Consider the following 25,839-nt stretch of genomic DNA (forward strand, 5'->3'; position numbering starts at 1 on the left):
ACACATTGTTATTATTATTCAGTAGGATTCTTTAAAATAGGGGGAAAATGGCACATTATATCATTACAGTAACTTATAAAGACCTTAAAAGACTTACTATCCTTCTCTTAGAATCTCAGTGTTATACTGTTAGTACTTGTCGCCATTGACATGCCACCTCAAAAGGCAGTGTACTTTGATGTTGACCTCAAATGCCACCTAAAACCAAACTGTGAGGATATCATGTTGGCTCCTTTGCAAGGATATTTGTCTGTGCCCCTTGAAAAACTACTGCAATTACTTTTTTGTAATCTTTAGATCTACATGGTTCCTTTCTAGTGAATTTAGTAACAATTAAATATTTTATCTACACAGAACATTTCAAGGATCACATTTTAAATTTCAGCAAGAACTTGCAATACATTCTCCAAAACCACAAAAAAGAAGAGACAACAAAAATTTTCAAAGATCACAAAAGAGCAGGGAAATCAGGGGTCTCTGAAGCCAGCAAGTTCTATATTTGAAAATCTGTGCCAATATTTCTACACTGTAAAATGCTGCTTAGGTGACTAAGCCTTTAATGTTGGGCTTACTCATTTGTGAAATGGGAATAATACTACTTATTCCATACAATTTTTGTGAAAATCAGTGAGATAATCCAAGTCTCGCACATAGCAGGTTCTGTAATATTAGTTCTCTTACCCATTCTAAGAAAATGTGGATTGAATTTTCAGACACAAAAGCATCTAACACAATAAAGATAATTCTGTATATGGATTAGATGTGCTAAAACATCATCATTCACATTGTTATATTTGAAATAATGTTTGAGCACATTTCTACAGCTGTTGGGGCATAAAAATGAAAAATGTTAGACCTGAATTAGAAATGTTTTGCAAAATGAATATTGATTACCTAGTCATCAGAATGTCAAAGATACCAGAGATGATTCTAAAATATAGATAAATTACTAAATACAAAAACCAAATCAAACAGCAAACAAACCACATCAAACCTTAATTCTAGGAACCCACAATTTCAAGTTGCCTAGAGAATCTAAATCCCTATGATTTTGGGTGAAAATATTAAGAGCTGAAAGAGCCATCTGTCATTGATCATGGATGAGGGCAAAGTTTGAAAATTAATAGCTCTAAATAGCTCTTCTGAGCTTGAGAAAGGACTATTAAGTAGGGAAGATGTTTCAGTATGATCACTTTGAAATAAACACTTAATAGAAAAATTTGTACTAGACACAGTAAGTCTAACAAGATTTTATAAAAGTAAGTAATCTTCCACCATATAATAATTTCAATTATAAACAAGTTGCATTTACTCAGGCAGAACTTTAATTCTGCTTTTTGATGTATATATTTGTTATATTATCACTTTTCTTTAGTTTTAAGCAAATTCATATAATAACTGATGAACCAGCACTAATCCTAATATTGTTACATTAGTTTTTGAGGTCTTATATTTACTGGCTGAGTCTTTTTGACTCCTTTTGTTTTGAAACTCTTCCACCCAACTTTTCTCATTTTTTTGCTTCCTATATCCTTATCACCGTCTCTTCTCTTTTATGTTTTGTTTCTGAAGCTATACACTGATAAAAGCTAAAACCATGATGTAATTTAAATTCTTTGGAGACTATGTGAGCTGAAGTCCTACTATTTGTATACCTTTACATCTTGCTAACAAATAAAGGTGGCCCTGCTTTTGTAAGGCAAGTAGGAATAACATACATCTAGAAATCCATGGGCACTAGAAATAAATTAAATGTTATCACTGGAATAAAATAAGTATATTCAATGGTAAATTTCCCTTTGGAAATAATGTTTAAATGAAGTAACCCCAGCACTTCTTCAATGTGGAAATTACATATCTCTAGAGTACAAATCCTCTGGCAGCACTGACTACTTGAAGTAGTCACAATGAATATTCTATAGTGTCAGCTGAGAAAAATAAGGCATTTTCTATTGCATAGCAGAATGTAAAGAAACAATGGAATGGCAGGTAAGAGCTGACTCAATTATGGGGACAGAGATGGGGTTAAATCAAGCAGTGTTCACAAATACTGATTCACAGAGCAAGAGCATCAGAATCACCTGAAGTATCTGCTGAGATTACAGACTTGGGGGTGGGGGTGTACTGTACTCAGTGGTAAAGTGTATGCTTAGCATGTGTCAGGTCCTGGCTTTGATCCCCAGTACCACTTAAAAAAAAATGCAAAATTAAAGCATCCTAGACTTACCACCAGATATTATGAATAAAAATCTCCAGCTATTTGGGCAGGTACTCAAAAATTTTTCACAGGTACTATTTGCAATATAAATATCCAGTCAGGTTTGAGTAACTGTTGGTCCACATGATTTCCAAGAGTTATTTCAGCTCCAAAATTGTTAATATTAGTTGGAGGATAAATAAGTGAGGAAGGGCTTAACTGTAGACCATAGGCTGTAGAGTTGAGAACACCTTACTTGACCTGTGTGATTTTGGCCTAGTTACCTCTTTCTCCTTCTTGTCTTCATGTTTAAGATGGGGATAGTAATATTATGTACTTCACAGTGTTGATGTGAAGATGATACATGTGAGATGATGTTTGTAAAGTACTAGAACAGGCACATAATAAGTACTCAACAAATGTTGGCCATTAGTATTATTAAACCACAACCACAGCATATCTGGAATGCAATACACTCAGTGATTATGTTATAGAAATCCTACTTGTGAACAATGACAACCATGACTAAAGGTGCTGGCCAGAATCCTCATCAGGGTAATGCTGACTGGCTTATAGGAGAACAGTTTCTTAGCCCTTTTAGCTCTCAGTTGTAATTAAACTAGCTATCTTAGGGGGGGACTCAATCCTCTCTATATGCGTACATTTATATAAATTAGTCTTTATGATGCACTCCTACTTTATAGTTTGCCCTTTAAAATAAATTTTGTTGTTTAAGCAGCTAGGAGGTTTTTCTAAAGCAAGAATAATCAAGCTAGATTCATCTTCATCAATTTAATTATTTTGATTTTGGTTTGGTTTAAAAAATAGTACTCTCAATTGAAAGCTCATGATTATATTATTTATAGAATAAAGTTTGAACATTTCAACATATCAATATACCAGGCTAAAGTTGACTATGACCACCTAGTCTAGATATGTGGATTCCAATCTTGTCTACATTTTGGACTAGAACTCCAACAATCTGACTTCAAGTATAAAGCTTCTTTCACTAGAATATATAATTTGAAAATAAGTCTTTGATCTTGCCTTTACCTTGTAATAATACACATACATTAGTGAAAATACATACCAGATTAATCTCTTCTGCATTGAAATCTTCAGCTAGGAAAGCAGTCCTAGTTAAAACTTCATGACGCTTGGTTTCATGAATCTGGTCCAGTTTAGTGCCTATTACCAAAAGTGGGATCTGATTATCTGCAAACTGTTCCTGATCATAATCCCTGTGATAAATAATAATGAAGAGGTGAACAGAATTTACCTTCCCAATGCAGATGTGCAACATTTAAATACAAGTAATTTACACTATTTTCACTGATAATTGATTCCTGGCTCATCTATCACATACAAATTATTTTTCTTCCAATTTCTTCCATTTATTTGTTCATTTATCAATCCTTCACCATCATCTATTAAGGTCCAACTATTCATCTAACTATTCAACATTTGTTTTTGTATGTCTTTACAATAGTCTACTTGAACAACTGAGCGAGAGTGCTCACCAAGTATACCACAGTCATGTGACTTGACTTCCCCAAGGTCTGTCTTTTACGGCCAATGACTCAGAAATTTTTCATTGTAGAAGCAAAGAGTGGATTCAAACTTCAGGGTAGAAAAATGTAGGAGCCTAACATGGTACTCAGGCCTTATGCCAGAGAGGAAGATGGCAAGCTCCTGGGTACTTTTTGGTGTATGAATAAGCTCTATATGTATCATGCATATTTCTATCTATGAATAAAGAAGAGATCACTTCAGGAAAGGAAGAAATAGGGAAGCAAAGGCTAGAATAAATTGAATGTAGGTGATGTCATAGCCCAAAGAAAGATCTATTAAACAAGTGGAAATGGTAGAAAACAATTGAAATGAAAATGAATAGTGAGAGCAAAAAATGTATTACCAAATAGTTATTTGTTCTGACATGAGAGTATGGGAGACAAGGCAATCAGAATCATTTAGGGTTAGTGGTCTTGGGCCACTGGCTATTACAACAATTTTTTCTCTATTTATCTAAAGGATAGGGTGATATAAATGATATTTTTGAAAGAAATATAAATTCCATTGTTGAATTAATTGAAAGTCTGTTCATAGAATTAAAAGACTTATAATTCTGATATGTTCAAGCTCAATATATAATACCAAAATCTGCTTTTGAAGAATTTAGGACAGGGGCTGGGGTTGTGGCACTTGCCTAGCATGTGTGAGGCACTGGATTTGATCCTCAGCACCATATAAAAAAATAAAAAAACAAATAAAATAAAGGCATTGTGTCCATCTATAACTAAAAATATTTAAAATGAATTTACGACAGTAAATCAATATCGTATAATCCAATCAACAAAACCCAGCTGAGCATAGTTTCTTTTCTTTTCTTTATACCAATTTTCTTTCTTTTGAGCAATTAAATTGGGGTGGAGGGCAAAATTACTAAATATTTATGCCCTTCACAGTCAGCTTGGAACACAATTGTTTTCAACTACATAATATTCCATCTCATTCAAAAATTATTCTTCTATTTACTGCATCAAAGCCAATAATAGCTCAAGTTTAAGGCCTTTAAATTTTCTTACCAGCATCAATCCTGATTTGGACATGATTTGAAACTGACATTTAACTTATTAGAAAAAATTTCAGAGTGTCTGAGGAATTCACCAATTCTTTCTCATAAAAATTTTGTATATATTCTATCAAGTTTTTTTTTTTCTTTTTTTTTGCAGTAGTGGGGATGATTGAATCCAGAGCCTGTGCTTGCCAGGCAAGAACTTCACCATTGAGCTACATGCCCAGGCAGATATCATCTTTGACACACATACATTTCTGTCACTTAAAGTATATGTAAAGCATATATATATGTGTGTGTATGTATGTGTGTGTGTGTATATATATATTCTCTTATTTCTTTTTAGCTTTCCTTTTTTTCTTATTTTCTTTCATAAAATCTTAGTTCCAATTTGATCTTCAGTATTTTTTTAAACCATTAAGTGAAAAAACTGATGGGAAATTTTGTTATTGGTAGACAAACAAAGCTGATAACTGCTTAAAATCAGTTTTCTCTCATTGTGTAGGTTCTTTCTTCACATTCTTGTTTCCTTTGCTGTGTAGGTACATTTTGATATCATAGGATAATCTTTTCAGCAAATGGTGCTGGAACAACTGGACATTCAAATGCAAAAATTAACCTCAGTCAAAACCTCATATCTTCTATAAAACTAACTTAAAGCAGATTACAAATCTAAATATAAGCCCCAAACTATAAAACCTGCATAATCAGGGATTAGGCAGAGTTTTTACACATGATATCAAAATATAATCCAGAAAAAAAACTAAGAGATTAGATTTCATCTAAATGAAAACAAATGCTTTGTGAAAGACCCTATTAAGAAAATGAAAAGAACTGTGTATGGCGCATGCCTATAATCCTAGAGAGACTCAGAAGGCTGAGGCAGAAGGATTGCAGGTTCAAGGCCTGCCTCAACAACTTAGTGAGACCCTCAGCAATTTAGCAGTACCCTGTCTCAAAATAAAAAATAAAAAGGACTGGGGTGTAGCTCAGGGATAAAGTGCCCTGGGTTCGATCCCCAGGAGAGAGAGAAAGAGAGAGAGAGAGAGAGAGAGAGAGAGAGAGAGAGAGAGAGAGAGAGAGACACACAACACACACCCAGACAGACATACACACATACACACACACACACACACACACAAAGAGTGAATGAGAATGAAAAGATAATCTATAGACTAGGAGAAAATTTGCAAATAAAAAATGATTGTTATAACATTTCAAACCAACTGTAAAGTAATTCCAAGCTTACCCATTTGTCACTAAAACTCCAGTTGGCACTAAATCTCTATTGAGAGCTTCCAAAGACCAACGATACAAGTTTTGGGATGACTTCTTATTTGTTAAGTCATGTACTAAAATAATACCTAAAATAATCAGAGATAATAATCTTAGTATTGTAAACAACTCTTCTTCATATTGCAATTGACAAAATTAAGCTTAGTAAGTCCAAACATTACGTGGTTTAATCAATCTAATATTATAGTATGACTAACAATCTCAAACAATTAAAAAATTTTTCTGTACAAATACTTAGAAATAATTAGCTATAAAACTGTCAGTTATATAATGAAAAAAATTCTAGAAGGGCTGGAAAAATATCTTTAAATATTTTATTATTTTGCATTCAACACTTCCTGAGTGCCTACTCTATGTCTGGTCCTACTTGCAGAACCACTTTATCAATCAAGAGCATCAAAACTAAAGTATAATTAGAAACCATATTTTGTATTTTGAGACAGGATTTTTTTTAACATTGTTTAGGGCCTCTCCAAGTAACTGAGGCTGGCTTTGAACTCATGATCCTCCTGCCTCAACCTCCCAAGTCACTGGGATTATAGGTGTACCCCACCACATCCTAACCTACTTTGTTTTGATGGTTATTGTTTTATTATGAACAAATAAGAGGGCAATAAAATACCCTTGAACCAGGGACTTAAAAAAAAAGAAACCATATTCATTCAAAGTTACATTGTTTCTGCACTGTATAGTCCTGCAACAGATAGCAGTACAAACATATTACTTATACTCACTAAAAATACAATAAGAATGTAGTAAAGTGGTATTGATTTAATTTGCACAAACACTTTTCCTTAGCAGACAAAATGCAGCCCTAAAGATATTTGGGCTTGATCAACTTAACACTTTCTAGTTCTTGGAATTAATGGTTAGCTATGTAAGCTTGCTACCTATAAGAGATTTAGTTACTAGACAAAAGAAATATGCCACCAGGAAAGAGTAGGAAGAGATAATCAAGCACATAAATAGTATAAAATATCTATAACTTTTGAGACATTGAGAAAAATAACAAAATGTAATACGGTTCAGACATATAATTAAACTGAATCAATTAAGATCCTAGACAGAAAGGCAAAGTAGGTAATTATTTTAATAAGATAAAGATAAAAGAAGAAAGGCTTTAATGCTTAGTCTCTTGTGGTCAAAACTACAGGTTTTAAAATTCTCAATCCTTTCCTATATTAGCCTGATTCTACTGTGAAAAGAGAACGTAAAATTAATGATTTCTCCATCTTTGAATATGGGATACATCAACTTGAAAAATAAGGACAGAAGAAGCAGAATTAATTGGCTTCTCTAGTTTTTCAGCTGTCTGTATGACTAAGGTGCTTGTATAGTAGATTTGTTCCAACCAGCTCAGATAAACCTGTACTTCTGCTGTCTTGAGCAAATACAGATCTGACACATGCCCCCTATCTAACTGTCCTCACAGAGGTTCTCACAGGCATCAAGAGCACAGAGAAAAAACCAAAAAACAAAAAAGAACTACTATTAAAGAATATAGTTAATGTTTATTTAGCACTTATGTGTCAGATTTTTAAATTATGTTATCTAGTTTAATTTTTGGAACAATCCTATGAAGTATTACTATATATTTCTACATCTGAGGAAATGAGGCTCAGAGAGGCTGAGTAACTTGCCTTAGGTAGGTAGGGTAGCCAGAATTTGACAAGGACTCCATGAACTGCAATTATGTCCTTTATTACACACCTCCATCTGAAAGTCTGCTTCTAAAACTTGAATATTTATAACTGGATGAAACATCTGCATCCCTAAAAACACCCTCAGGCAGCTCTTTAAAATTATGTAGGTCTCTCTCTAAGGGGCAGATCAAAGAAATCTGCATCTCTGGATATCTGGCTTAAGACTATAGGATTCCACTCAACTGACTGGAGAAACAGCATTCCCAGGGACAGTGTTTTGGAAAGTTCTGTTTTATGTCAAGTACCCAAAATAAAATTTAAATTCTCAATATTTTGTTTATGTCAATAATATAAATAGGACTTAGACAAAGCAGATGTTTACTATTCTGAATCACATGGTTAGAATCTAGAAACATAAGTTGAAATGTAATATGAATATTTAAGTCAAAAGTGGTATTTTAAATCTTTCTCAAATTAAGTTGAGTCTGGCATGCCATTAGCATTTCATATAAGGTATTATATATTCACAGACCATTAAAATAGGGTAAAAATAAAAGACGCTTTACCATTCACAGAGTTGTAGAATACTGCTCTTGTGCTTTTCACACTGCTGGCACTGCCCACAGAGCCTCCAACATCCCATAATTCTATATAGTAGGTCCTCTCTTCTGGGGTTCCTTCTTTGTAGTCATGAACCTAACAAATTAATAAATTAAAATAACTATTATAGCCACTGAACAAACTAGTAGGCACTTCATTTAGTTTAAAGCACTGGACATTTCATTTCAGCATGTCCTTCTCAAATCACCACCTTCTATCTTTCAAGCTCACTCTGTCAAATACTTCAATTCTAATAGTCTTTGACCCCAGAAGATCCTACGGTTAATTGATTCTAAAATCTGTCACAGATCCCTCTTCTACTTCCAGCTTTAATTCTTTCCTAACTAAGCATAAATTCCATGATCTATCCTTACAGTTACTTCTTTGCCTTCCTCTCACATTGTATTCTGACAAAATCCCATTGCTGGTTATTTCCCCTATTCCATGTCTATGACCCAGCTACCTAAATGTAGAGCTTAGAAAAATTCACATTCAAGCTGACTGAATTCATTTTAAATTCAAGTATGCCTTTGGAACTGCCCTTCTATCAATCTTGTGGTTCATTTATCCTTTTCTTCTCCCAGGTAACTATTTCATATTTTCCCTTCTTTTTTGAACTTCAAATAACTCTTCCCATACTCAATAAGAGCTACTATCCTCACTTTCTATGATAGAATCAGGTTTTTAAAAAGTACTTCTACAACTTGCTCTTCCCATCTCTATCTACCTCTCTGCATGTGCACCTATATCATCTGCTCTCCCTTCCACTATTCTTGTAGAAGACCATATCCCTATGAATAAATCCTAAATCCTCCTCTGTGCATGAAATCCTATCCCCACTTTCTTACTTAAAGATGTAGTTATACCAATTCTCCCCTTTCTCTCCAATTTTTTCTTTTCTGGATAATTCACACCAGCATAACATACCATTTTTCTTTTCTCTTTTTTCCTCTTTCATTCCCTCCCTCCTTATCTTCCTCCCCCCTCCCCCCATACTGGGGATTGAACCTAGGGGTTTCTCTACCACTGAGCTATATCCCCAGCCCTTTTTCTTTTGAGACAGGGTCTCACTAAGTTTCTCAAACTGGTCTTGAACTTGTTATCCCCCTGCCTCAGTCTCTTGAGTAGCTGGGATTACACGTATGTGCCACCACACCCAGCAATTTTTCCAATCTTCCAAAATAACCTTTTGACTTCAAGACCTCCTCCAGCTACCATGCTACTTTTCCATTCCTTTTCACAGAATAACCTTCCAAAGAGTGTCTATTCTGAACTCTTTTTCTCACTCTCTTTTGAACTCGTGCCTATGTAAAACTTTTGCCCCATTACCCTACTGAACTATTCCTGGTCAAGGTTAACCATGGCTAACTCCAAAGGTTAAGTGACAGTTTTTATTACATTCCACCATTTGATACAACTAATCATTCCTGTGTTTTGCGATACTACTTAAAGCTTCCAGGCTCTTACACCCTCCTGGTTTTCTTCTCACCTTCCTGGTTAATTCTTCTTAGTCTCCATTTGGTTCTCCCTATCTGACCTACAATTGTTGAAATATTCTTTAGCCTCTTATCTTCTCTATCAACATTCATTTTCTTGGCAATTTCATCTACTCTTATGATCTTAAATGTCATCTTTATGTTGAGGAATTTCAAGTTTATATTCATCTGGGAACTTCAGACTACCAATTTGACCAAACTATAATCTGGGCGTCTAAAAGACAATTCAAATTTAACATATCCAAAAATAATTTCCCAATCTCATTCCCAAACTTACTTCTCTTGCAGTTTTCTGTTTCAGAAAAAGGCAATTCCATCTTTCCAATTTGGGCCACAAACTTAAGAATGAATGATCTTTGACTCCTTTCATACTGTGCATCTGATTTGTCAGTAAATCCTGTTGCTTTGACTTTAAAAATATGTCCCAGATCTATTCATTATTCACTACATCCTCTATTATCACTCAGGTCAAAGTCTCTATACATCTCTTTGCCGGAGCTAATATACTGTATCCTGACCTATATCTCCACTAGAGGTATCTCACCCATCCCCCATTTGTTTTCACACAGTAGAGGAATCCTTTAAAAGTCAAATTTAGATCATATTACCTTTCTGCACAAAACTCTCTAATGACTTTTTCACTCACAGTAAACTCCTAAGTTTCTTTCTCATGATTTAGACTTTTAATGCCTATTTAACCACTCAGAAACAAATTCTGACATATGGTGCCAAATTAAAGTGTGGTGGTTCAGGAGTACATATCAGAATCTTCCAAGAATTTTTTAATTTAAAAATATATATGCTAGACTTACTGAATTAGGATCATTGGGGTGAGTCCTAAGAAGGCATATTTTGAATAATTCTCCAAATAGTTCTGCTGTAACTCTCTAGTTAAGAATGTCTTATTTTAGGGCTGGGGTTATGGCTCAGCGGTAGAGCGCTCGCCTCGCACGTGCAAGGCCCTGGGTTCAATCTTCAGCATCAAATATAAATAAATAAAACAAAGTTAAAAAAAGAAACTTTATTTAAAAAAAAGAATGGCTTATTTTATAGAATCAACCTTTCTATTATCAGGGGGCCTAGATTCTACTTTTTGATTGCAATGGAACTGTGATATATTTTGCTTCAGTTTCTTTGTATATATAATGAAGGAGTTGTATTATATGATTTCTAAAGTATCCACTAGCTTTGAATAATAAAAAAAGACAACTTAGGAGTTAAAATAGACTAAAACTCACATATTCAATAGAATACTTTATACTTTTACTTTATTCACAGTTTTTTGGTCTGAATTATTTTGGCCAAGGAAAAGCTTGAGTAAATGTAGTACTCTAAAGACAGCCACATTGACACTAAGAAAACCAGAATCAGACTGATGCCAAAGACAATACTGGACAGGAAAAATGAGAATAGCAAAAATGTAGTTGGGGACCATTTTGGATAATAAAAATTAATCTTGTATTCTGAAGTAAAAGGTATATTATTTTGCTATATGGAAATGTGATAACGTTGATCCTGCCAAATAATCAATAGAAAGGATACATTATGTGAGTTCTGTTTAAGGAAACAGAAATATATAACACATTTTAGAAAGATTTCTAAGAAAAACAATTGAAGGTAATACATGATGGTATAAGGAATAAGTTATAGAAGAGCTCAGCTACTTCCATAAAGTTTTTCTGATCTTGCCTCCCTCCTCTACAAACCAATCAGGACAGGTTAGCTCCTCCTTCTATTTGCTTCCATAACATCCCATATATTTCTATCTTTTCACTGACCACACTGTCTTGTCTCCTGATCTCTCTTCTTTTAGAGTCAAAGCTTGAGAGCAGAAACGATGTATTATTCATCTTTGTAGCCCTAGAAAATAGCATAATTCCTAGCACAAAACAGATGCTTAGACATGTTTGTTCAGTAAATGAATAAATTTCAGATATTTCAGCCTTCAAGGTTTTATTACATTTAGTTTATTAGTTTACCGTACTTTGATTCTTTTTAAGCACATTTCTGAGAATTAACTAAATCAGAACCACCAGAAACTTTGTTAAAAAAAAATAGGATTTCTGAAGCTTCTAAGATGGGGCTCATCAGCAGTCTACATATTTTTTTAAAGCTCCTTACACAACTTTTATACAAAAATTTAGAAACAATGGCAATACACATATTTTTTCTCTAAATTATTTCAAGTGCCTAACACTGCATCCCCTACAAGGCTACAACTTACCTGAAAATCCTCATCATATAATTCCTGGGGAGCATTCCCTCTTAGTCTTACAATGTATCAAGTCTGTTAGCTAGGACCTTCTGTAGGCCAGATGACCCCACTCATCTGTACTCTCCATCACAAAAAAACCTTCCCTAATCAAATCTTCTCATGTTTCTTTCTAGAATTAGAAGAGAAGGTATCCTTCTTCTTTCAAACTTGCTCTAATACTGGCTAAATTTAACTTAATTCACATGGAATGAGTCCGAAGAACCTAAAATCAGTAGCTTATAACTTATACCTCTGGTATTATATCTTCTACATGGGTGAATAATCTCCAAGGGAAAGGCAGACATTATAACAAGTATTGCTCTTGACACAATAAGTGGCACCTTCATGTTATACTAAGAGCCCAACATGGTGAAGGATTTATACCAAACTGAAGAAGTGTGTTTTATTTAAATCAGGTCATCAAGGATCTAATACTTAAAAGTCATACAAGACCTTACAGCTCCACGGGAAGCAACAGTATATGCCTATCATCAAATGGGAAAAGGCAACACACTCCTCAATGCTGCTGCCACTTTGGACCTTTCTATTTACTCCCATCTCTAGAGATTTTTTTTTTTTTTTTACTAGCTACACATGACATTACAATGATCTTGACAGTTCACACATTTGAATCAAATGGGGTATAATTTCTCATTTTTCTGATTCTACAGGTTGCAGAATCACATTGGTCATACCTATATACATACAGCAATAATAATGTCTATTTTATTCTGCTGCCCTTCCTATCCCCCCTTCACCTCCCCTCCCCTTCCATCATTTCTCTCTACCCAATCTAATGTGACACACTTTTTTTTTCCTCCTCACATCATACATGTATTCTGTTGGAAATCAAATAAAGACAATGTATAAACAGTTTGTCTCATTTGAAGAGTATTTTTCATATGTATTTTTCTTTTTCTTTTTTGGTACTGGGGATTTAAACCAGAGGCACTCTATCACTAGGCTATATCCCCAGCCCTTTTTATTTTTTATTTTGAGAAAGGGTCTTACTAAGTTGCTCAGGGCCTTAATAAGTCTCAAACTTTTGATTCTTCTGCCTCAGCCTCCTGAGTCACTGGGATTATACAAGCATGCACCACTAGGCCTGCCTCATTGTAACTTTTAAAAGGCAAAAACAAATTGGGTGTGGTGGCACACACCTGTAATCCCAGCTGAGGCAGAAGGATTTCAAGTTCAAAGCCAAAGATGGCCGCGAATAGAGTGCATCACACCCCGTGTACCGCATCACTGCGCAGGTGAATAACGAGTTAGAACGACAAAAAACTATCTTGTTAGGAATTTACAGCAAAATTGGGGTGCACCGAAACCTAGGGGAAGGATTTCCAGCACCGAGGTCCTGTAATTGAGTCTCAAACACAAGCCAACTGTGCGACCGGAGATCCAGGTTGACTGATCTGCGTGGCCCGCCCCGCGGCTACAGACAGCGGGGCGCCGCCGAGAAGCGACCAGCAAGCAGAGAGAAACATTGCTGCGGATTCTGTGGAATCCTGCCGGGTGTGCCCTCTCTGAGCCCTGGGCTGAGTTTGGGATTTCAGACGGGGAAGGAAACGGTCCAGCTCTATCCCCCACAATGGAAACTCCACCCAGGAAGCCAGCGGCCACCATCTTGAAGAGCTGAAGTAACCACCGCCACTCTCCGACAGATTGCAACAATAAAACAGGTGTGTGTTACTCAACCCATCTCCCATACAGCAGGGAATTTGCATAAAATCTCTCCTAGGCTTTCCAGGGGAGGGATTATCAGAACGAGCCTGCATAAAGACGTGGGGAAAGCTAGACACCTGACCTCCAACTCCACCTCCCATCAGCGGCGAAAACGAAACCTGTCTTGCCAGCGCTGGGGGAGGGGCAAGCGGAAAAAATCAAAACAATAGAGTGCCTGGGTTCACAACAGACACCCTCCACACCCAGCAAACGGCAGGCCCAGAGTACAGTTTGAACTGCCAAGAGGCATCACTCAGGGGAAGACTGGTTTAGCAGGAGAAGCCTGGACTAGCAGGAGAAACCAGGGGACTAGAGGCCAGGCCCTCGCGACTGGGCGGCTGGAGACCGCACGCCCGCTGGCGACAGCCCACCCGCTGCACGCTTGACTGGGCAGCTGGAGTCCGCCCACCCGCCCGCCGGCAACGGAGCGCCCGCCAGCTGCCCGCGTGACTGGACGGTTGGAGACTGCCCTCCCGCCCGCTGGCGACCGACCGCGAGACTGGGCGGCTAGAGATCGCCCACCCGCCGGCGACTGAGCACCCACCCAGTGCCTGCGCGACTGGGTGGCTGGAGACTGCCTGCCCGCCGGCGACCAATCGCCCACCGGCTGCCAGAGCGACTGGACGGCTGGAGTCTGCCCGCCTGCCAGCAACCGATCGCCCGCCGGCTGCCAGCGCGACTGGGTGGCTGGAGACCGCCCGCCTGCCGGCGACCGGGAGCTGAAACCAACCAGAGACAGTCCAGTCCCACCCCCCATTCGGACACCCCGGCAAGGAGCCTGGGGCCCGCCATAGCAGAGAGGTGACGGACATCACTGGAGCTCGGCCATCAGAATTCCTTCCCAGCGGAATCCACTTTAGCAGGCATAGTCTACCAACACAAAGGAGAAACAACAGAGATATACAAAACCAAAACAAATCTATAGGAGAGAGCTGAAATACAGCAATCAAATAGAGCTGGAAAGTAACGTGAACAACATGAAAAAACAAGGGAAAAAAAGGAGTACAAACAATGCAGGACAACTTAAATCTACAGGAGGACCTAGAAGCATCAGAAACATGGATAGGGAAAGAACTCAAGGTAAACCTAACTCAGATGGAAAGGAATATTAGAGAAGACATGAGACAGCAAGTCCAAGCAATGAAAGTATATTTTGAAAACGAAGTAAACAAACAAATTCAAATGGCAAAGAACAAGCTTTACCAGGAGATAGAGATCTTAAAAAAAATCAAACAGTAATCCTAGAAATGCAGGAAATTATAAACCAAATGAAAAGCTCAAACGAGAATATTACAAATAGACTAGATCAAGTAGAAGTCAGAACATCAGATAATGAAGACAAAGTTTATCAACTTGAAAAGAATATAGTCAACACAGAAAAGATGCTTAAATCTCACGAGCAATCTATTCAAGAGATATGGGATGTCATAAAAAAACCAAATTTGAGAGTCATCGGGATAGAAGAAGGCATAGAGATTCAAACCAAAGGAATGGACAACCTATTAAATGAAATAATTCTAGAAAACTTCCCAGAGATGAAAGATGGAATGGATTGCCAAATCCTGGAAGCCTATAGGACCCCAAACATTCAAAACCGTAACAGACCAACTCCAAGACATATAATTATGAAGATAGCCAACATACAGAACAAGGACAGAATATTAAAAGCTACGAGAGAAAGGAGGCAGATTACATTCAGGGGTAAACCAATTAGGTTAACGACTGATTTTTCATCACAGACTTTGAAAGCGAGAAGATCCTGGAACAATGTATTTCAAACGCTGAAAAATAATGGATTCCAACCAAGAATACTGTATCCAGCAAAATTAAGCTTCAGATTTGACAATGAAATTAAAATCTTTCACGATAAACAAAAGCTAAAAGAATTCGAAGCCAGAAAACCAGCACTGCAAAGTATTTTGAGAAAAATACTACAAGAAGAGGAATTGAAAAATAGTGCCCAAAACTAACAGCGGGAGGTATCTTAGTAAAGGGGGAGGAAAATAACCAAAAAGTAAAAACTAGCCAAACTAAAATAAATAAATAAATAAACATGACTGGAAGTACAAACCATATTTCAGTTGTAACCTTAAATGTTAATGGCCTAAATTCACCAATCAAGAGACATAGGCTAGTAACCTGGATCAAAAAAACAAATCCAACAATATGCTGCCTTCAGGAGACTCATATGATAGGAAAAGACTTACACAGGCTGAAGGGAAAAGGTTGGGAAAAATCATACCACTCACATGGCCCTCGGAAGCAAGCAGGAGTGGCCATACTCATATCGAATAAAATCAACTTCAAACCTAAGTTAATCAAAAGGGATAAAGTAGGACACTATACACTGTTAAAAGGACCCATCCACCAACAAGACATAACAATTATCAATTTGTATGCACCAAACAATGGTGCTGCAACTTTCATAAAACAAACTCTCCTCAAGTTCAAGAGTCAAATAGACTACAACACAATAATTATGGGTGACTTCAACACACCGCTCTCGCCATTAGACAGATCCTCTAGACAAAAGCTGAATAAAGAAACTATAGAACTCAGTGACACAATCAATAACCTAGACTTAACCGACATATATAGAATATATCAACCATCATCAAGTGGATACACGTTCTTCTCAGCAGCACATGGATCCTACTCAAAGATAGACCATATATTATGCCATAGGGCAACTCTTAGTAAATATAAAGGTGTAGAGATAATACCATGCACCATGTCTGATCATAATGGAATGAAACTGGAAATCAATGATAAAAGAAGGAAGGAAAAATCCTACATCACATGGAAAATGAACAATATGTTACTGAATGATCAATGGGTTACAGAAGACATAAAGGAGGAGATAAAAAAATTCTTAGAGACAATTGACAATACAGACACAGCATACCGGAATCTATGGGACACAATGAAAGCAGTTTTAAGAGGAAATTCATTTCTTGGAGTTCTTTCCTCAAAAAAAGTAAAAACAAACAAATAAATGAACTCACACTACACCTCAAAAACCTAGAAAAGGAAAAGCAAAACAACAGCAAATGTAGTAGAAGACAAGAAATAATTAAAATCAGAGCAGAAATCAACGAAATTGAAGCAAAAAAAAAAAAAAACATTGAAAAAATTGATAAAACTAAAAGTTGGTTCTTTGAAAAAATAAATAAGATCGACAGGCCCTTAGCCATGCTAACGAAGAGAAGAAGAGAGAGAACTCAAATTACTAACATACGGGATGAAAAAGGCAATATCACAACAGACACTACAGAAACACAGAAGATAATTAGAAAGTATTTTGAAACCCTATATTCCAATAAAATAGAAGATAATGACGATATCGATAAATTTCTTAAGTCATATGATCTGCCCAGATTGAGTCAGGAAGACACATACAATTTAAACAGACCAATAACAAAGGAAGAAATAGAAGAAGCCATCAAAAGACTACCAACCAAGAAAAGCCCTGGACCAGATGGGTATACAACGGAGTTTTACAAAACCTTCAAAGAAGAATTAATACCAATACTTTTCAAGCTATTTCAAGGAATAGAAAAAGAAGAAGCTCTTCCAAATTCATTCTATGAGGCCAACATCACCCTGATCCCGAAACCAGACAAAGACACTTCAAAGAAAGAAAACTACAGACCAATATCTCTAATGAACTTGGATGCAAAAATTCTCAATAAAATCCTGGCAAATCGAATACAAAAGCATATCAAAAACATTGTGCACCATGATCAAGTAGGATTCATCCCTGGGATGCAAGGCTGGTTCAATATACGGAAATCAATAAATGCTATTCACCAGATCAACAGACTTAAAGATAAGAACCATATGATCATCTCGATAGATGCAGAAAAAGCATTCGACAAAGTACAGCATCCCTTTATGTTCAAAACACTAGAAAAAATAGGGATAACACGAACTTACCTCAACATTGTAAAAGCTATATATGCTAAACCTTAGGCTAGCATCATCCTAAATGGAGAAAAACTGAAGGCATTCCCTCTAAAATCTGGAACAAGACAGGGATGCCCTCTATCACCACTTCTATTCAATTTAGTTCTTGAAATACTAGCCAGAGCAATTAGATAGACAAAAGAAATTAAAGGCATAAAAATAGGAAAAGAAGAACTTAAATTATCGCTATTTGCGGATGATATGATAATATATTTAACAGCCCCAAAAGGGTCTACAAAGAAACTGCTAGAGTTAATAAATGAATTCAGCAAAGTGGCAGGATATAAAATCAACACGCATAAATCAAAGGCATTCCTGTATATCAGCAACAAAACTTCTGAAATGGAAATGAGGAAAACCACTCCATTCACAATATCCTCAAAGAAAATAAGATACTTGGGAATCGACCTAACAAAAGAGGTGAAAGATTTATACAATGAAAACTACAGAACCCTAAAGAGAGAGATAGAAGAAGATCTTAGAAGATGGAAAAATGTACCCTGTTCATGGATAGGCAGAACTAACATCATCAAAATGGCGATATTACCCAAAGTTCTCTACAGGTTTAATGCGATGCCAATCAAAATCCCAACGGCATTTCTTGTAGAAATAGAGAAAGCAATCATGAAATTCATATGGAAAAACAAAAGACCCAGAATAGCAAAAGCAATTCTACGCAGGAAGTGTGAATCTGGAGGTATAGCGATACCAGATTTCACACTGTACTACAGAGCAATAGTAACAAAAACAGCATGGTACTGGTACCAAAACAGGCAGGTGGACCAATGGTACAGAATAGAGGACACAGAGACCAATCCACAAAATTACAACTTTCTTATGTTTGATAAAGGGGCTAAAAGCATGCAATGGAGGAAGGATAGCATCTTCAACAAATGGTGCTGGGAAAATTGGAAATCCATATGCAACAAAATGAAACTGAATCCCTTTCTCTCGCCATGCACAAAAGTTAACTCAAAATGGATCAAGGACCTAGATATCAAATCAGAGACACTGCATCTGATAGAAGAAAAAGTTGGCTACGATCTACATATTGTGGGGTCGGGCTCCAAATTCCTTAATAGGATGCCCATAGCCCAAGAGTTTATAACAAGAATAAATAAATGTGTCTTACTTAAACTAAAAAGTTTTTTCTCAGCAAGAGAAACAATAAAAGAGGTAAATAGAGAGCCTACATCCTGGGAACAAGTTTTTACCCCTCACACTTCAGATAGAGCCCTAATATCCAGAATATACAAAGAACTCAAAAAATTAAACAATAAGATAACAAATAACCCAATCAACAAATGGGCCAAGGACCTGAACAGACACTTCTCAGAGGAGGACATACAATCAATCAACAAGTACATGAAAAAATGCTCACCATCTCTAGCAGTCAGAGAAATGCAAATCAAAACCACCCTAAGATACCATCTCACTCCAGTAAGATTGGCAGCCATTAGGAAGTCAAACAACAATTAGTGTTGGCGAGGATGTGGGGAAAAGGGTACACTTGTACATTGCTGGTGGGACTGCAAATTGGTGAGGCCAATTTGGAAAGCAGTATGGAGATTCCTGGGAAAGCTGGGAATGGATCCACCATTTGACCCAGCTATGGCCCTTCTCGGACTATTCCCTGAGGATCTTAAAAGAGCGTACTATAGGGATACTGCCACATCAATGATCATAGCGGCACAATTCACAATAGCTAGACTGTGGAACTAACCTAGATGCCCTTCAATAGATGAATGGATAAAAAAAATGTGGCATTTATACACAATGGAGTATTACACAGCACTAAAAAATGACAAAATCATGGAATTTGCAGGGAAATGGATGGCATTAGAGCAGATTATGCTAAGCGAAGCTAGCCAATCCTTAAAAAAACAAATGCCAAATGTCTTCTTTGAAATAAAGAGAGCAACTAAGAACAGAACAGGGAGGAAGAGCATGAGGAAAAGATTAACATTAAACAGAGACGAGTGGGGGGAGAGAAAGGGAGAGAGAAGGGAAAGCATATGGAAATGGTAGGAGACCCTCTATGTTACACAAAATTACATATAAGAGGTTGTGAGGGGAAAGGGAGGGGGGAAACAAGGGAGAGAATTGAACAACAGCAGATGAGGTAGAGAGGGAAGATGGGAGGGGAGGGGAGGGGGGATAGTAGGGGATAGGAAAGGTAGCAGAATACAACAGTCACTAATATGCCTTTATGTAAAAATGTGAGTGTGTAACCGATGTGATTCTGCAATTTTTATTTGGGGTAAAAATCAGAGTCCATAACCCACTTGAGTCAAATGTATGAAAGATGATACATCATGAGCTTTGTAATGTTTTGAACAACCAATAAAAAAAATAAAAATAAGAAAAAAAAGAAAACAAAACAAACAAACAAAAAAAAGTTCAAAGCCAGCCTCAGCAAAAGCAAGGCGTTAAGCAATTCAGTGAGACCCTGTCTCCAAATAAAATTCAAAATAGGGCTGGGGATGTGGTTGAGTGCCCCTGAGTTGAATCCCCAGTACCCAGAGGGGGGGGGGAAGGGGGAGGGGGGGGAGAGAGAGAGAGAGCGAGCAACTAGTGAAATAGGAATTATTTGCCTAATTTACTGCTATGCTTCCAGTGCCTCAACCAGGTCTGGTAGCTAATAGGTATGCAACACATACAGTGAATGAACAAATAAATGAATAATATAGAGGTTACTGTTAACTGCCTCTTCCTTTCTAGTAATTTCTCTTTGCCTTTATCAAGTTTGTGTCCTCTATGTTTAAAACAAAACAAAACCCTTCCCTTTTATTCTGTACCCATTAATTTCTTTAACTTTTTTTTCTAAAGAGAGAGAGAAAGTTTTTTTTAATATTTATTTTTTAGTTTTTGTTGGACACAACATCTTTATTTTATTTTTATGTGGTGCTGAGGATCGAACCCAGCCAGGTGAGCACACTACCACTTGAGCCACATCCCCAGCCCAATTTCTTTAACTTTTAAACTTTGTGAAAGACTGATTTAAACCTCTGTCTGTATTTCTTCTTTTGCCCAGACTTAGAGAGATGCTTTTGCTAAAAAGCACTAACTCTGGTATACAGGCAGCCCAACTAGGGAGACTTTCTGGATCTCAGCTATCTGGGTTTGGCCACTAGCCCACATAAAAAATAAGTATTGGCGAAGATGTGGGGAAAAGACACACTCATACATTGCTGGTGGGACTGCAAATTAGTGTAGCCAATATGAAAAGCAGGATGGAGATTCCTTGGAAATCTGGGAATGGAACCACCATTTGACCCAGCTATCCCTCTCCTCAGTCTATACCCAAAAGACTTAAAAATAGCATACTACAGGGACACAGCCACATCAATGTTTATAGCAGCACAATTCACAATAGCGAAACTGTTGGGTCAACCTGAATGCCCTTCAATAGATGAATGGATAAAAAAAATGTGGCATATATACACAATGGAATTTTACTCAGCAATAAAAGAGAATAAAATCATGGCATTTTGGGGCTGGGGATGTGACTCAAGTGGTAGCGCGCTCGCCTGGCATGCGTGCGGCCCGGGTTCGATCCTCAGCACCACATACAAACAAAGATGTTGTGTTCGCCAAAAACTAAAAAAAAATATATTAAAAAAAATTATCTCTCTCTCTTTTAAAAAAAAAAATCATGGCATTTACAGGTAAATGGATGGCATTGGAGAAGATAATGCTAAGTGAAGTTAGCTGATCCCCCCCAAAACAAATGCCAAATGTTTTCTCTGATATAAGGAGGCTGACTCATAGTGGGGTAGGGACGGGGAGCATGGGAGGAATAAATGAATTCTAGATAGGGCAGAAGGGTGGGAGGGAAAGGGAGGGAGCAGGGAATTAGCAAGGAAGGTGGAATGTGATAGACATCATTATCCAAAGTACATGTATGAAGACACGAATTGGTGTCAACATTCTTTATATACAACCAGAGATATGAAAAATTGTGCTGATATGTGTAATGAGAATTGTAATGCATTCTGCTATCATTTATTTTTTAAAAAATCAAAAAAAAAGAATAAAAAATAGGCAAATGATAAAAAAAGGGGGAAATGAATTTTATGTGGTTTGATTAAGCTGCTGGTCCCACCTAAGCAGTTACTTTTTTTTTTTTTTTTGGTATGGGGGCTTGAACTCAGGGGCATTCAACTACTGAGCCACATCGCCAGTCCTATTTTGTATTTTATTTAGAGACAGGGTCTCACTGAGTTGCTTAGCGCCTTGCTTTTGCTGAGACTGGCTTTGAACTTGTGATCCTCCTGCCTCAGCTGCCTGAGCCCCTAGGATTACAGGTGTGGGCCACTGTGCTGGCACCAGTTACAATTTACAGAAGCAAAAGCTAGGTGATATACATAATTTTAGCTAGGCTGTGTTAGCCAGGGAATATGTTAGTCTTAATTTCCCTGGTGTCTGTCCTCAGCACAAGGAAGTGTTTATTATCAGCATGAGGAGGAGCTCTCTGTTTCACCTCCTCACTTGAGGCCAGGGATGCCTGATAGGTAACTAAAAGCAGAATAAAAGCTTGGCAACTTTGCCTTAATTTTGTATCTATCTCTTTTATTACCTTAAATTTTGGGTCAGATTCCTGCTCAACTCTGCATACAGTCATGTTAATCATTGAAGGAATGTTCATCCCAAAATGTTAATCTGCCCCTTTCAAGGACAAAGACAAGAGTAATTAAGGTATAAGAGTTACTAAATTAAGATTGTCAACTGCCAGCTTTTGCAAATTCCTGTTCCAGACCCCTGGAGTGGTGCCTGGAAGTCTTCAAACAGTGGAACCTTTCAGGCAGATTAAACTGCCCTTCACCCCAATCCAAGCAAAAACAATTATCTCATGGGAACCAAAGTGCCCCCTTCCAGGATCACAGGTCTGATAAATGCCCTGTGAAACAAATGAAGAGTGCTCCCTATCCTTGACACCTGTAAGTCTTGTGTGACCAGAAATGAGATAATGATCAACCAGATCACAGTTTGACCAAGACTACTTCAGTATGCATACCTCTTGCCCCCTGTTCTATTCTCCCTCTAGTTAAAGCTGAAGCTCATGTCAGTACCCAGGTATACAGGGCTGAGATGCTTAATCTCACTTGCCTTCCCCAATACATCCATACTAACTAATGTTTCTTTCCCACTTTGTATTGTTATTTTTTTCATTTGGTTTTGGGGTAAGTGGTTGGACCTGATTTATTGAGACCCCCAGCGTCAGGCCTTTGGCCTAGGTTGCTAGTAAAATATATCACAAATACACAATTGTTCTGTCACAAATACACAACTGTTCTTTCAAGTAACAACATTAATTTCATCATCACCAAATCCAGTATTTGTTTTTCTCTCTTGATCCTATATCTCTACAGCATTTCATACTAAAAATCAATCTATCCTTCATGAGATTTTAATTTATTTTTGTTCTTGTGGTAGTTCATTACCTCCTACTCCTGATCAATCATTACCTGACCCCTTTCACCTCATCTCTGTAGATATACTCCAATGTTCTTTCTTGTCTAAATTTTCGTTTTGAAAATCACGTTTGTAGCCACATGTGATGTCACGTGAGTGTAGTCCCAGCTACAGAGAAGTCTGAGGCAGGAGGCTTTCTTGAGCCCAGGAGCTTGTGAACTCAAGTGTGGGCAACACAGTGTGACTTTGTCTCACAAAAATACCACACAAAACACACACACAAAAAAAACAAAGGCCTCATTGTTCTTATGGTTCAGAATTATTTCTATGAAGATGATTCTAACTCCAGAGTTCTTTCTTGAGTTTTAAAAACTTTTATTTTCAAATATTTTTTGGCCAATTTCTGTTGAAAAACTCAGAAATACCTCCCCTCCACCAAGTCCAGCACTGAACTTATCATTTTCTTCTCTTTTACCTATGATGTTACTCCCTTCCTGAGGAACAGTTACCAAGGCCACCCATTTAATCATTAATACCTAGGAGAATTTTATATTCTTCACATGCACACCATCCTTTTGGAACTACTTAATATTTATATTCTACATCAGTGCTGTCCCACAGAACTTTCTGAAATGAAGCAAATGTCCAATATAGTAACCACTAGCAACATTATTTCTGAGCAGTTGAAATGTGCCTTATTGAACTGAGGAACTAAACATTTAACTTTAGTTAATTTAAACTTAAATTACCACATGGGGCAATGGTCACTATATCAAATACCATCAGAATACCTATTTCTTAATATCAAATACAAAGTAATAATAAAAAATACAAAATCTTGAAGCAGATTGCCTGGGTTTGAATCTCAACCCCATAATTTACTAGCAATGTGACCTTGGAAAAGTCAGGTTAACATCTCTGTGCCTCAACTTATTCATGGTCAAATGGGACACTAATAGTACCCTACTTTACAGATAATATATCATATATATAACTTTAAAATAATGTTAATAATGATAGTTATCCTTACTTTGATCTTTAAAATGATCATATATATGATCTTAAATGTAATATACATGTGTGTATACATATGTATGTGTATATATATATATATATACATGTGTGTATCTATCAATCAATCAATCTATCTATCTTGTTCCCTCTGTTAGATCTACTTCATATTCTTAGTGAGAATAGACTATGCCTTTTCTTATTTCCCCCCAGTGCTTGTACATTGTTTGGACATTGTTGTCCAAAGAGGACATCAATATATATTGATTGTATGCAATGTGTGATTAGAGAGTTAAAATCCCATTAAAATGAACCAGAAATGGCAAATCAATTTTCTTATTTATAATCTGTGAAAAAATTAAACTTTGAAAGTCTTTATTTTTATAATTAGGAATAGTCATGCATTTATATAACTCCATTAGACTTGAGGTAACAAAACAACAAAAGAAAAATGAATGAAAAATACCACAAAACAAAACCTTTCCTTCATTTAAAAATTAAAAAAAAAATTTTTAAAGTTGTAGATGGATACAATACATTTATTTACTTACTATGTAGTGCTGAGATCGAACCCAGTGCCTCATGCATGCTAAGCTGGCACTATACCACTGAACTACAACCCCAGCCCCCAACTTTTCCTTCTTTTATCTTCAATTCACTTATAAACACCTCTATGCTAAATACCGAATCCAAAATGTTAATTACTGAGTACCTACATATAAACTCATTAGCTTCAACCAGTACCTAAAATTAAACAATTATATTACCACCTTTATCATCTCTATTTTTAGTTGGCTGTTACCAGATCTTAAACGAGCTAAATTGAGCAACTGTTTCTAAGAGTTTTGAAGAGGGGGTATTCATGTATCTACATTAGTTCTGGAGATTCCCTTTCACAAGTCTCAATAATATAGGAACTATAATTATAATATAAAAGTTGCTGCAAGAGACAGTATCCTAGCTATTTAGGTAAAGTCTTTATAAGCTTTAAGCATTTTTTTTTTCCCCTAGAGAGAACTATTTATTTTACTATAATAACAGTAAAAGTGTTTTACATGTCTATGACAATTTATTTTAAGATTAGTTTTAAAATGCTTTTTAAAAAAAATTATTTTAATTAGGTATATATGACAGCAGAATGAATTTTGCTTCATTGTACACAATTTCAGCACAACTTTACATTTCTGTGGTTGTACATGATGTAGTGTTGTACCACATGTCCAGTCATACATGTACCTAGGGTAATGATGTCCATCTCATTCCACCATGTTTCCTACCTCCATTCCCCCTCACCATCCTTTGTCCCATCAAAGTTCCTCCATTTTCCCATGTCCCCCCAATTATAGATCAGCATCTACTTATTAGATAGAACATTTGGCCTTTGGTTTTTTGAAATTGGCTTACTTCATTTAGCTTGATATTCCATTGTGTATATGTACCACATTTTCTTTATATATTCGTCTACTGAAGGGCATTTAGGTTGCTTCTACAGTTTAGCTATTGTGAATTCAGCTGCTATGAACATCAATGTGGCTGCATTACTATAGTATGCTGATTTTAAGTCCTTTGGGTATAGACGGAGGAGTGGGATAGCTGGGTCAGATGGTGGTTCCATTCCAAGTGTTCTAAGGAAACTCCCTACTGCTTTCCAGAGTGGTTGC

The 25,839-nt window shown here is 36.7% G+C and overlaps 1 protein-coding gene across 1 annotated transcript in view; it reads right to left on the minus strand.

Annotated features, from left to right (window-relative positions):
• Rabl3 (RAB, member of RAS oncogene family like 3) overlaps positions 1–25,839 on the minus strand; it is a 41,978-nt gene that overhangs the window by 5,289 nt on the left and 10,850 nt on the right. The window contains exons 3-5 of the mRNA XM_046458039.2: positions 8,278–8,407; positions 6,022–6,136; positions 3,288–3,438 (exon numbers count right to left, since the gene is read on the minus strand). Coding sequence (XP_046313995.1) covers positions 3,288–3,438; positions 6,022–6,136; positions 8,278–8,407 — 396 coding nt within the window. The remainder of the gene's footprint in view (positions 1–3,287; positions 3,439–6,021; positions 6,137–8,277; positions 8,408–25,839) is intronic.

This window comes from Marmota monax, unplaced genomic scaffold (genome assembly GCF_021218885.2).
Source record: "Marmota monax isolate L192 unplaced genomic scaffold, Marmota_monax_Labrador192_F-V1.1 WCK01_AAM20220418_F8-fsc00052, whole genome shotgun sequence".
Classification (NCBI taxonomy): domain Eukaryota; kingdom Metazoa; phylum Chordata; class Mammalia; order Rodentia; family Sciuridae; genus Marmota; species Marmota monax.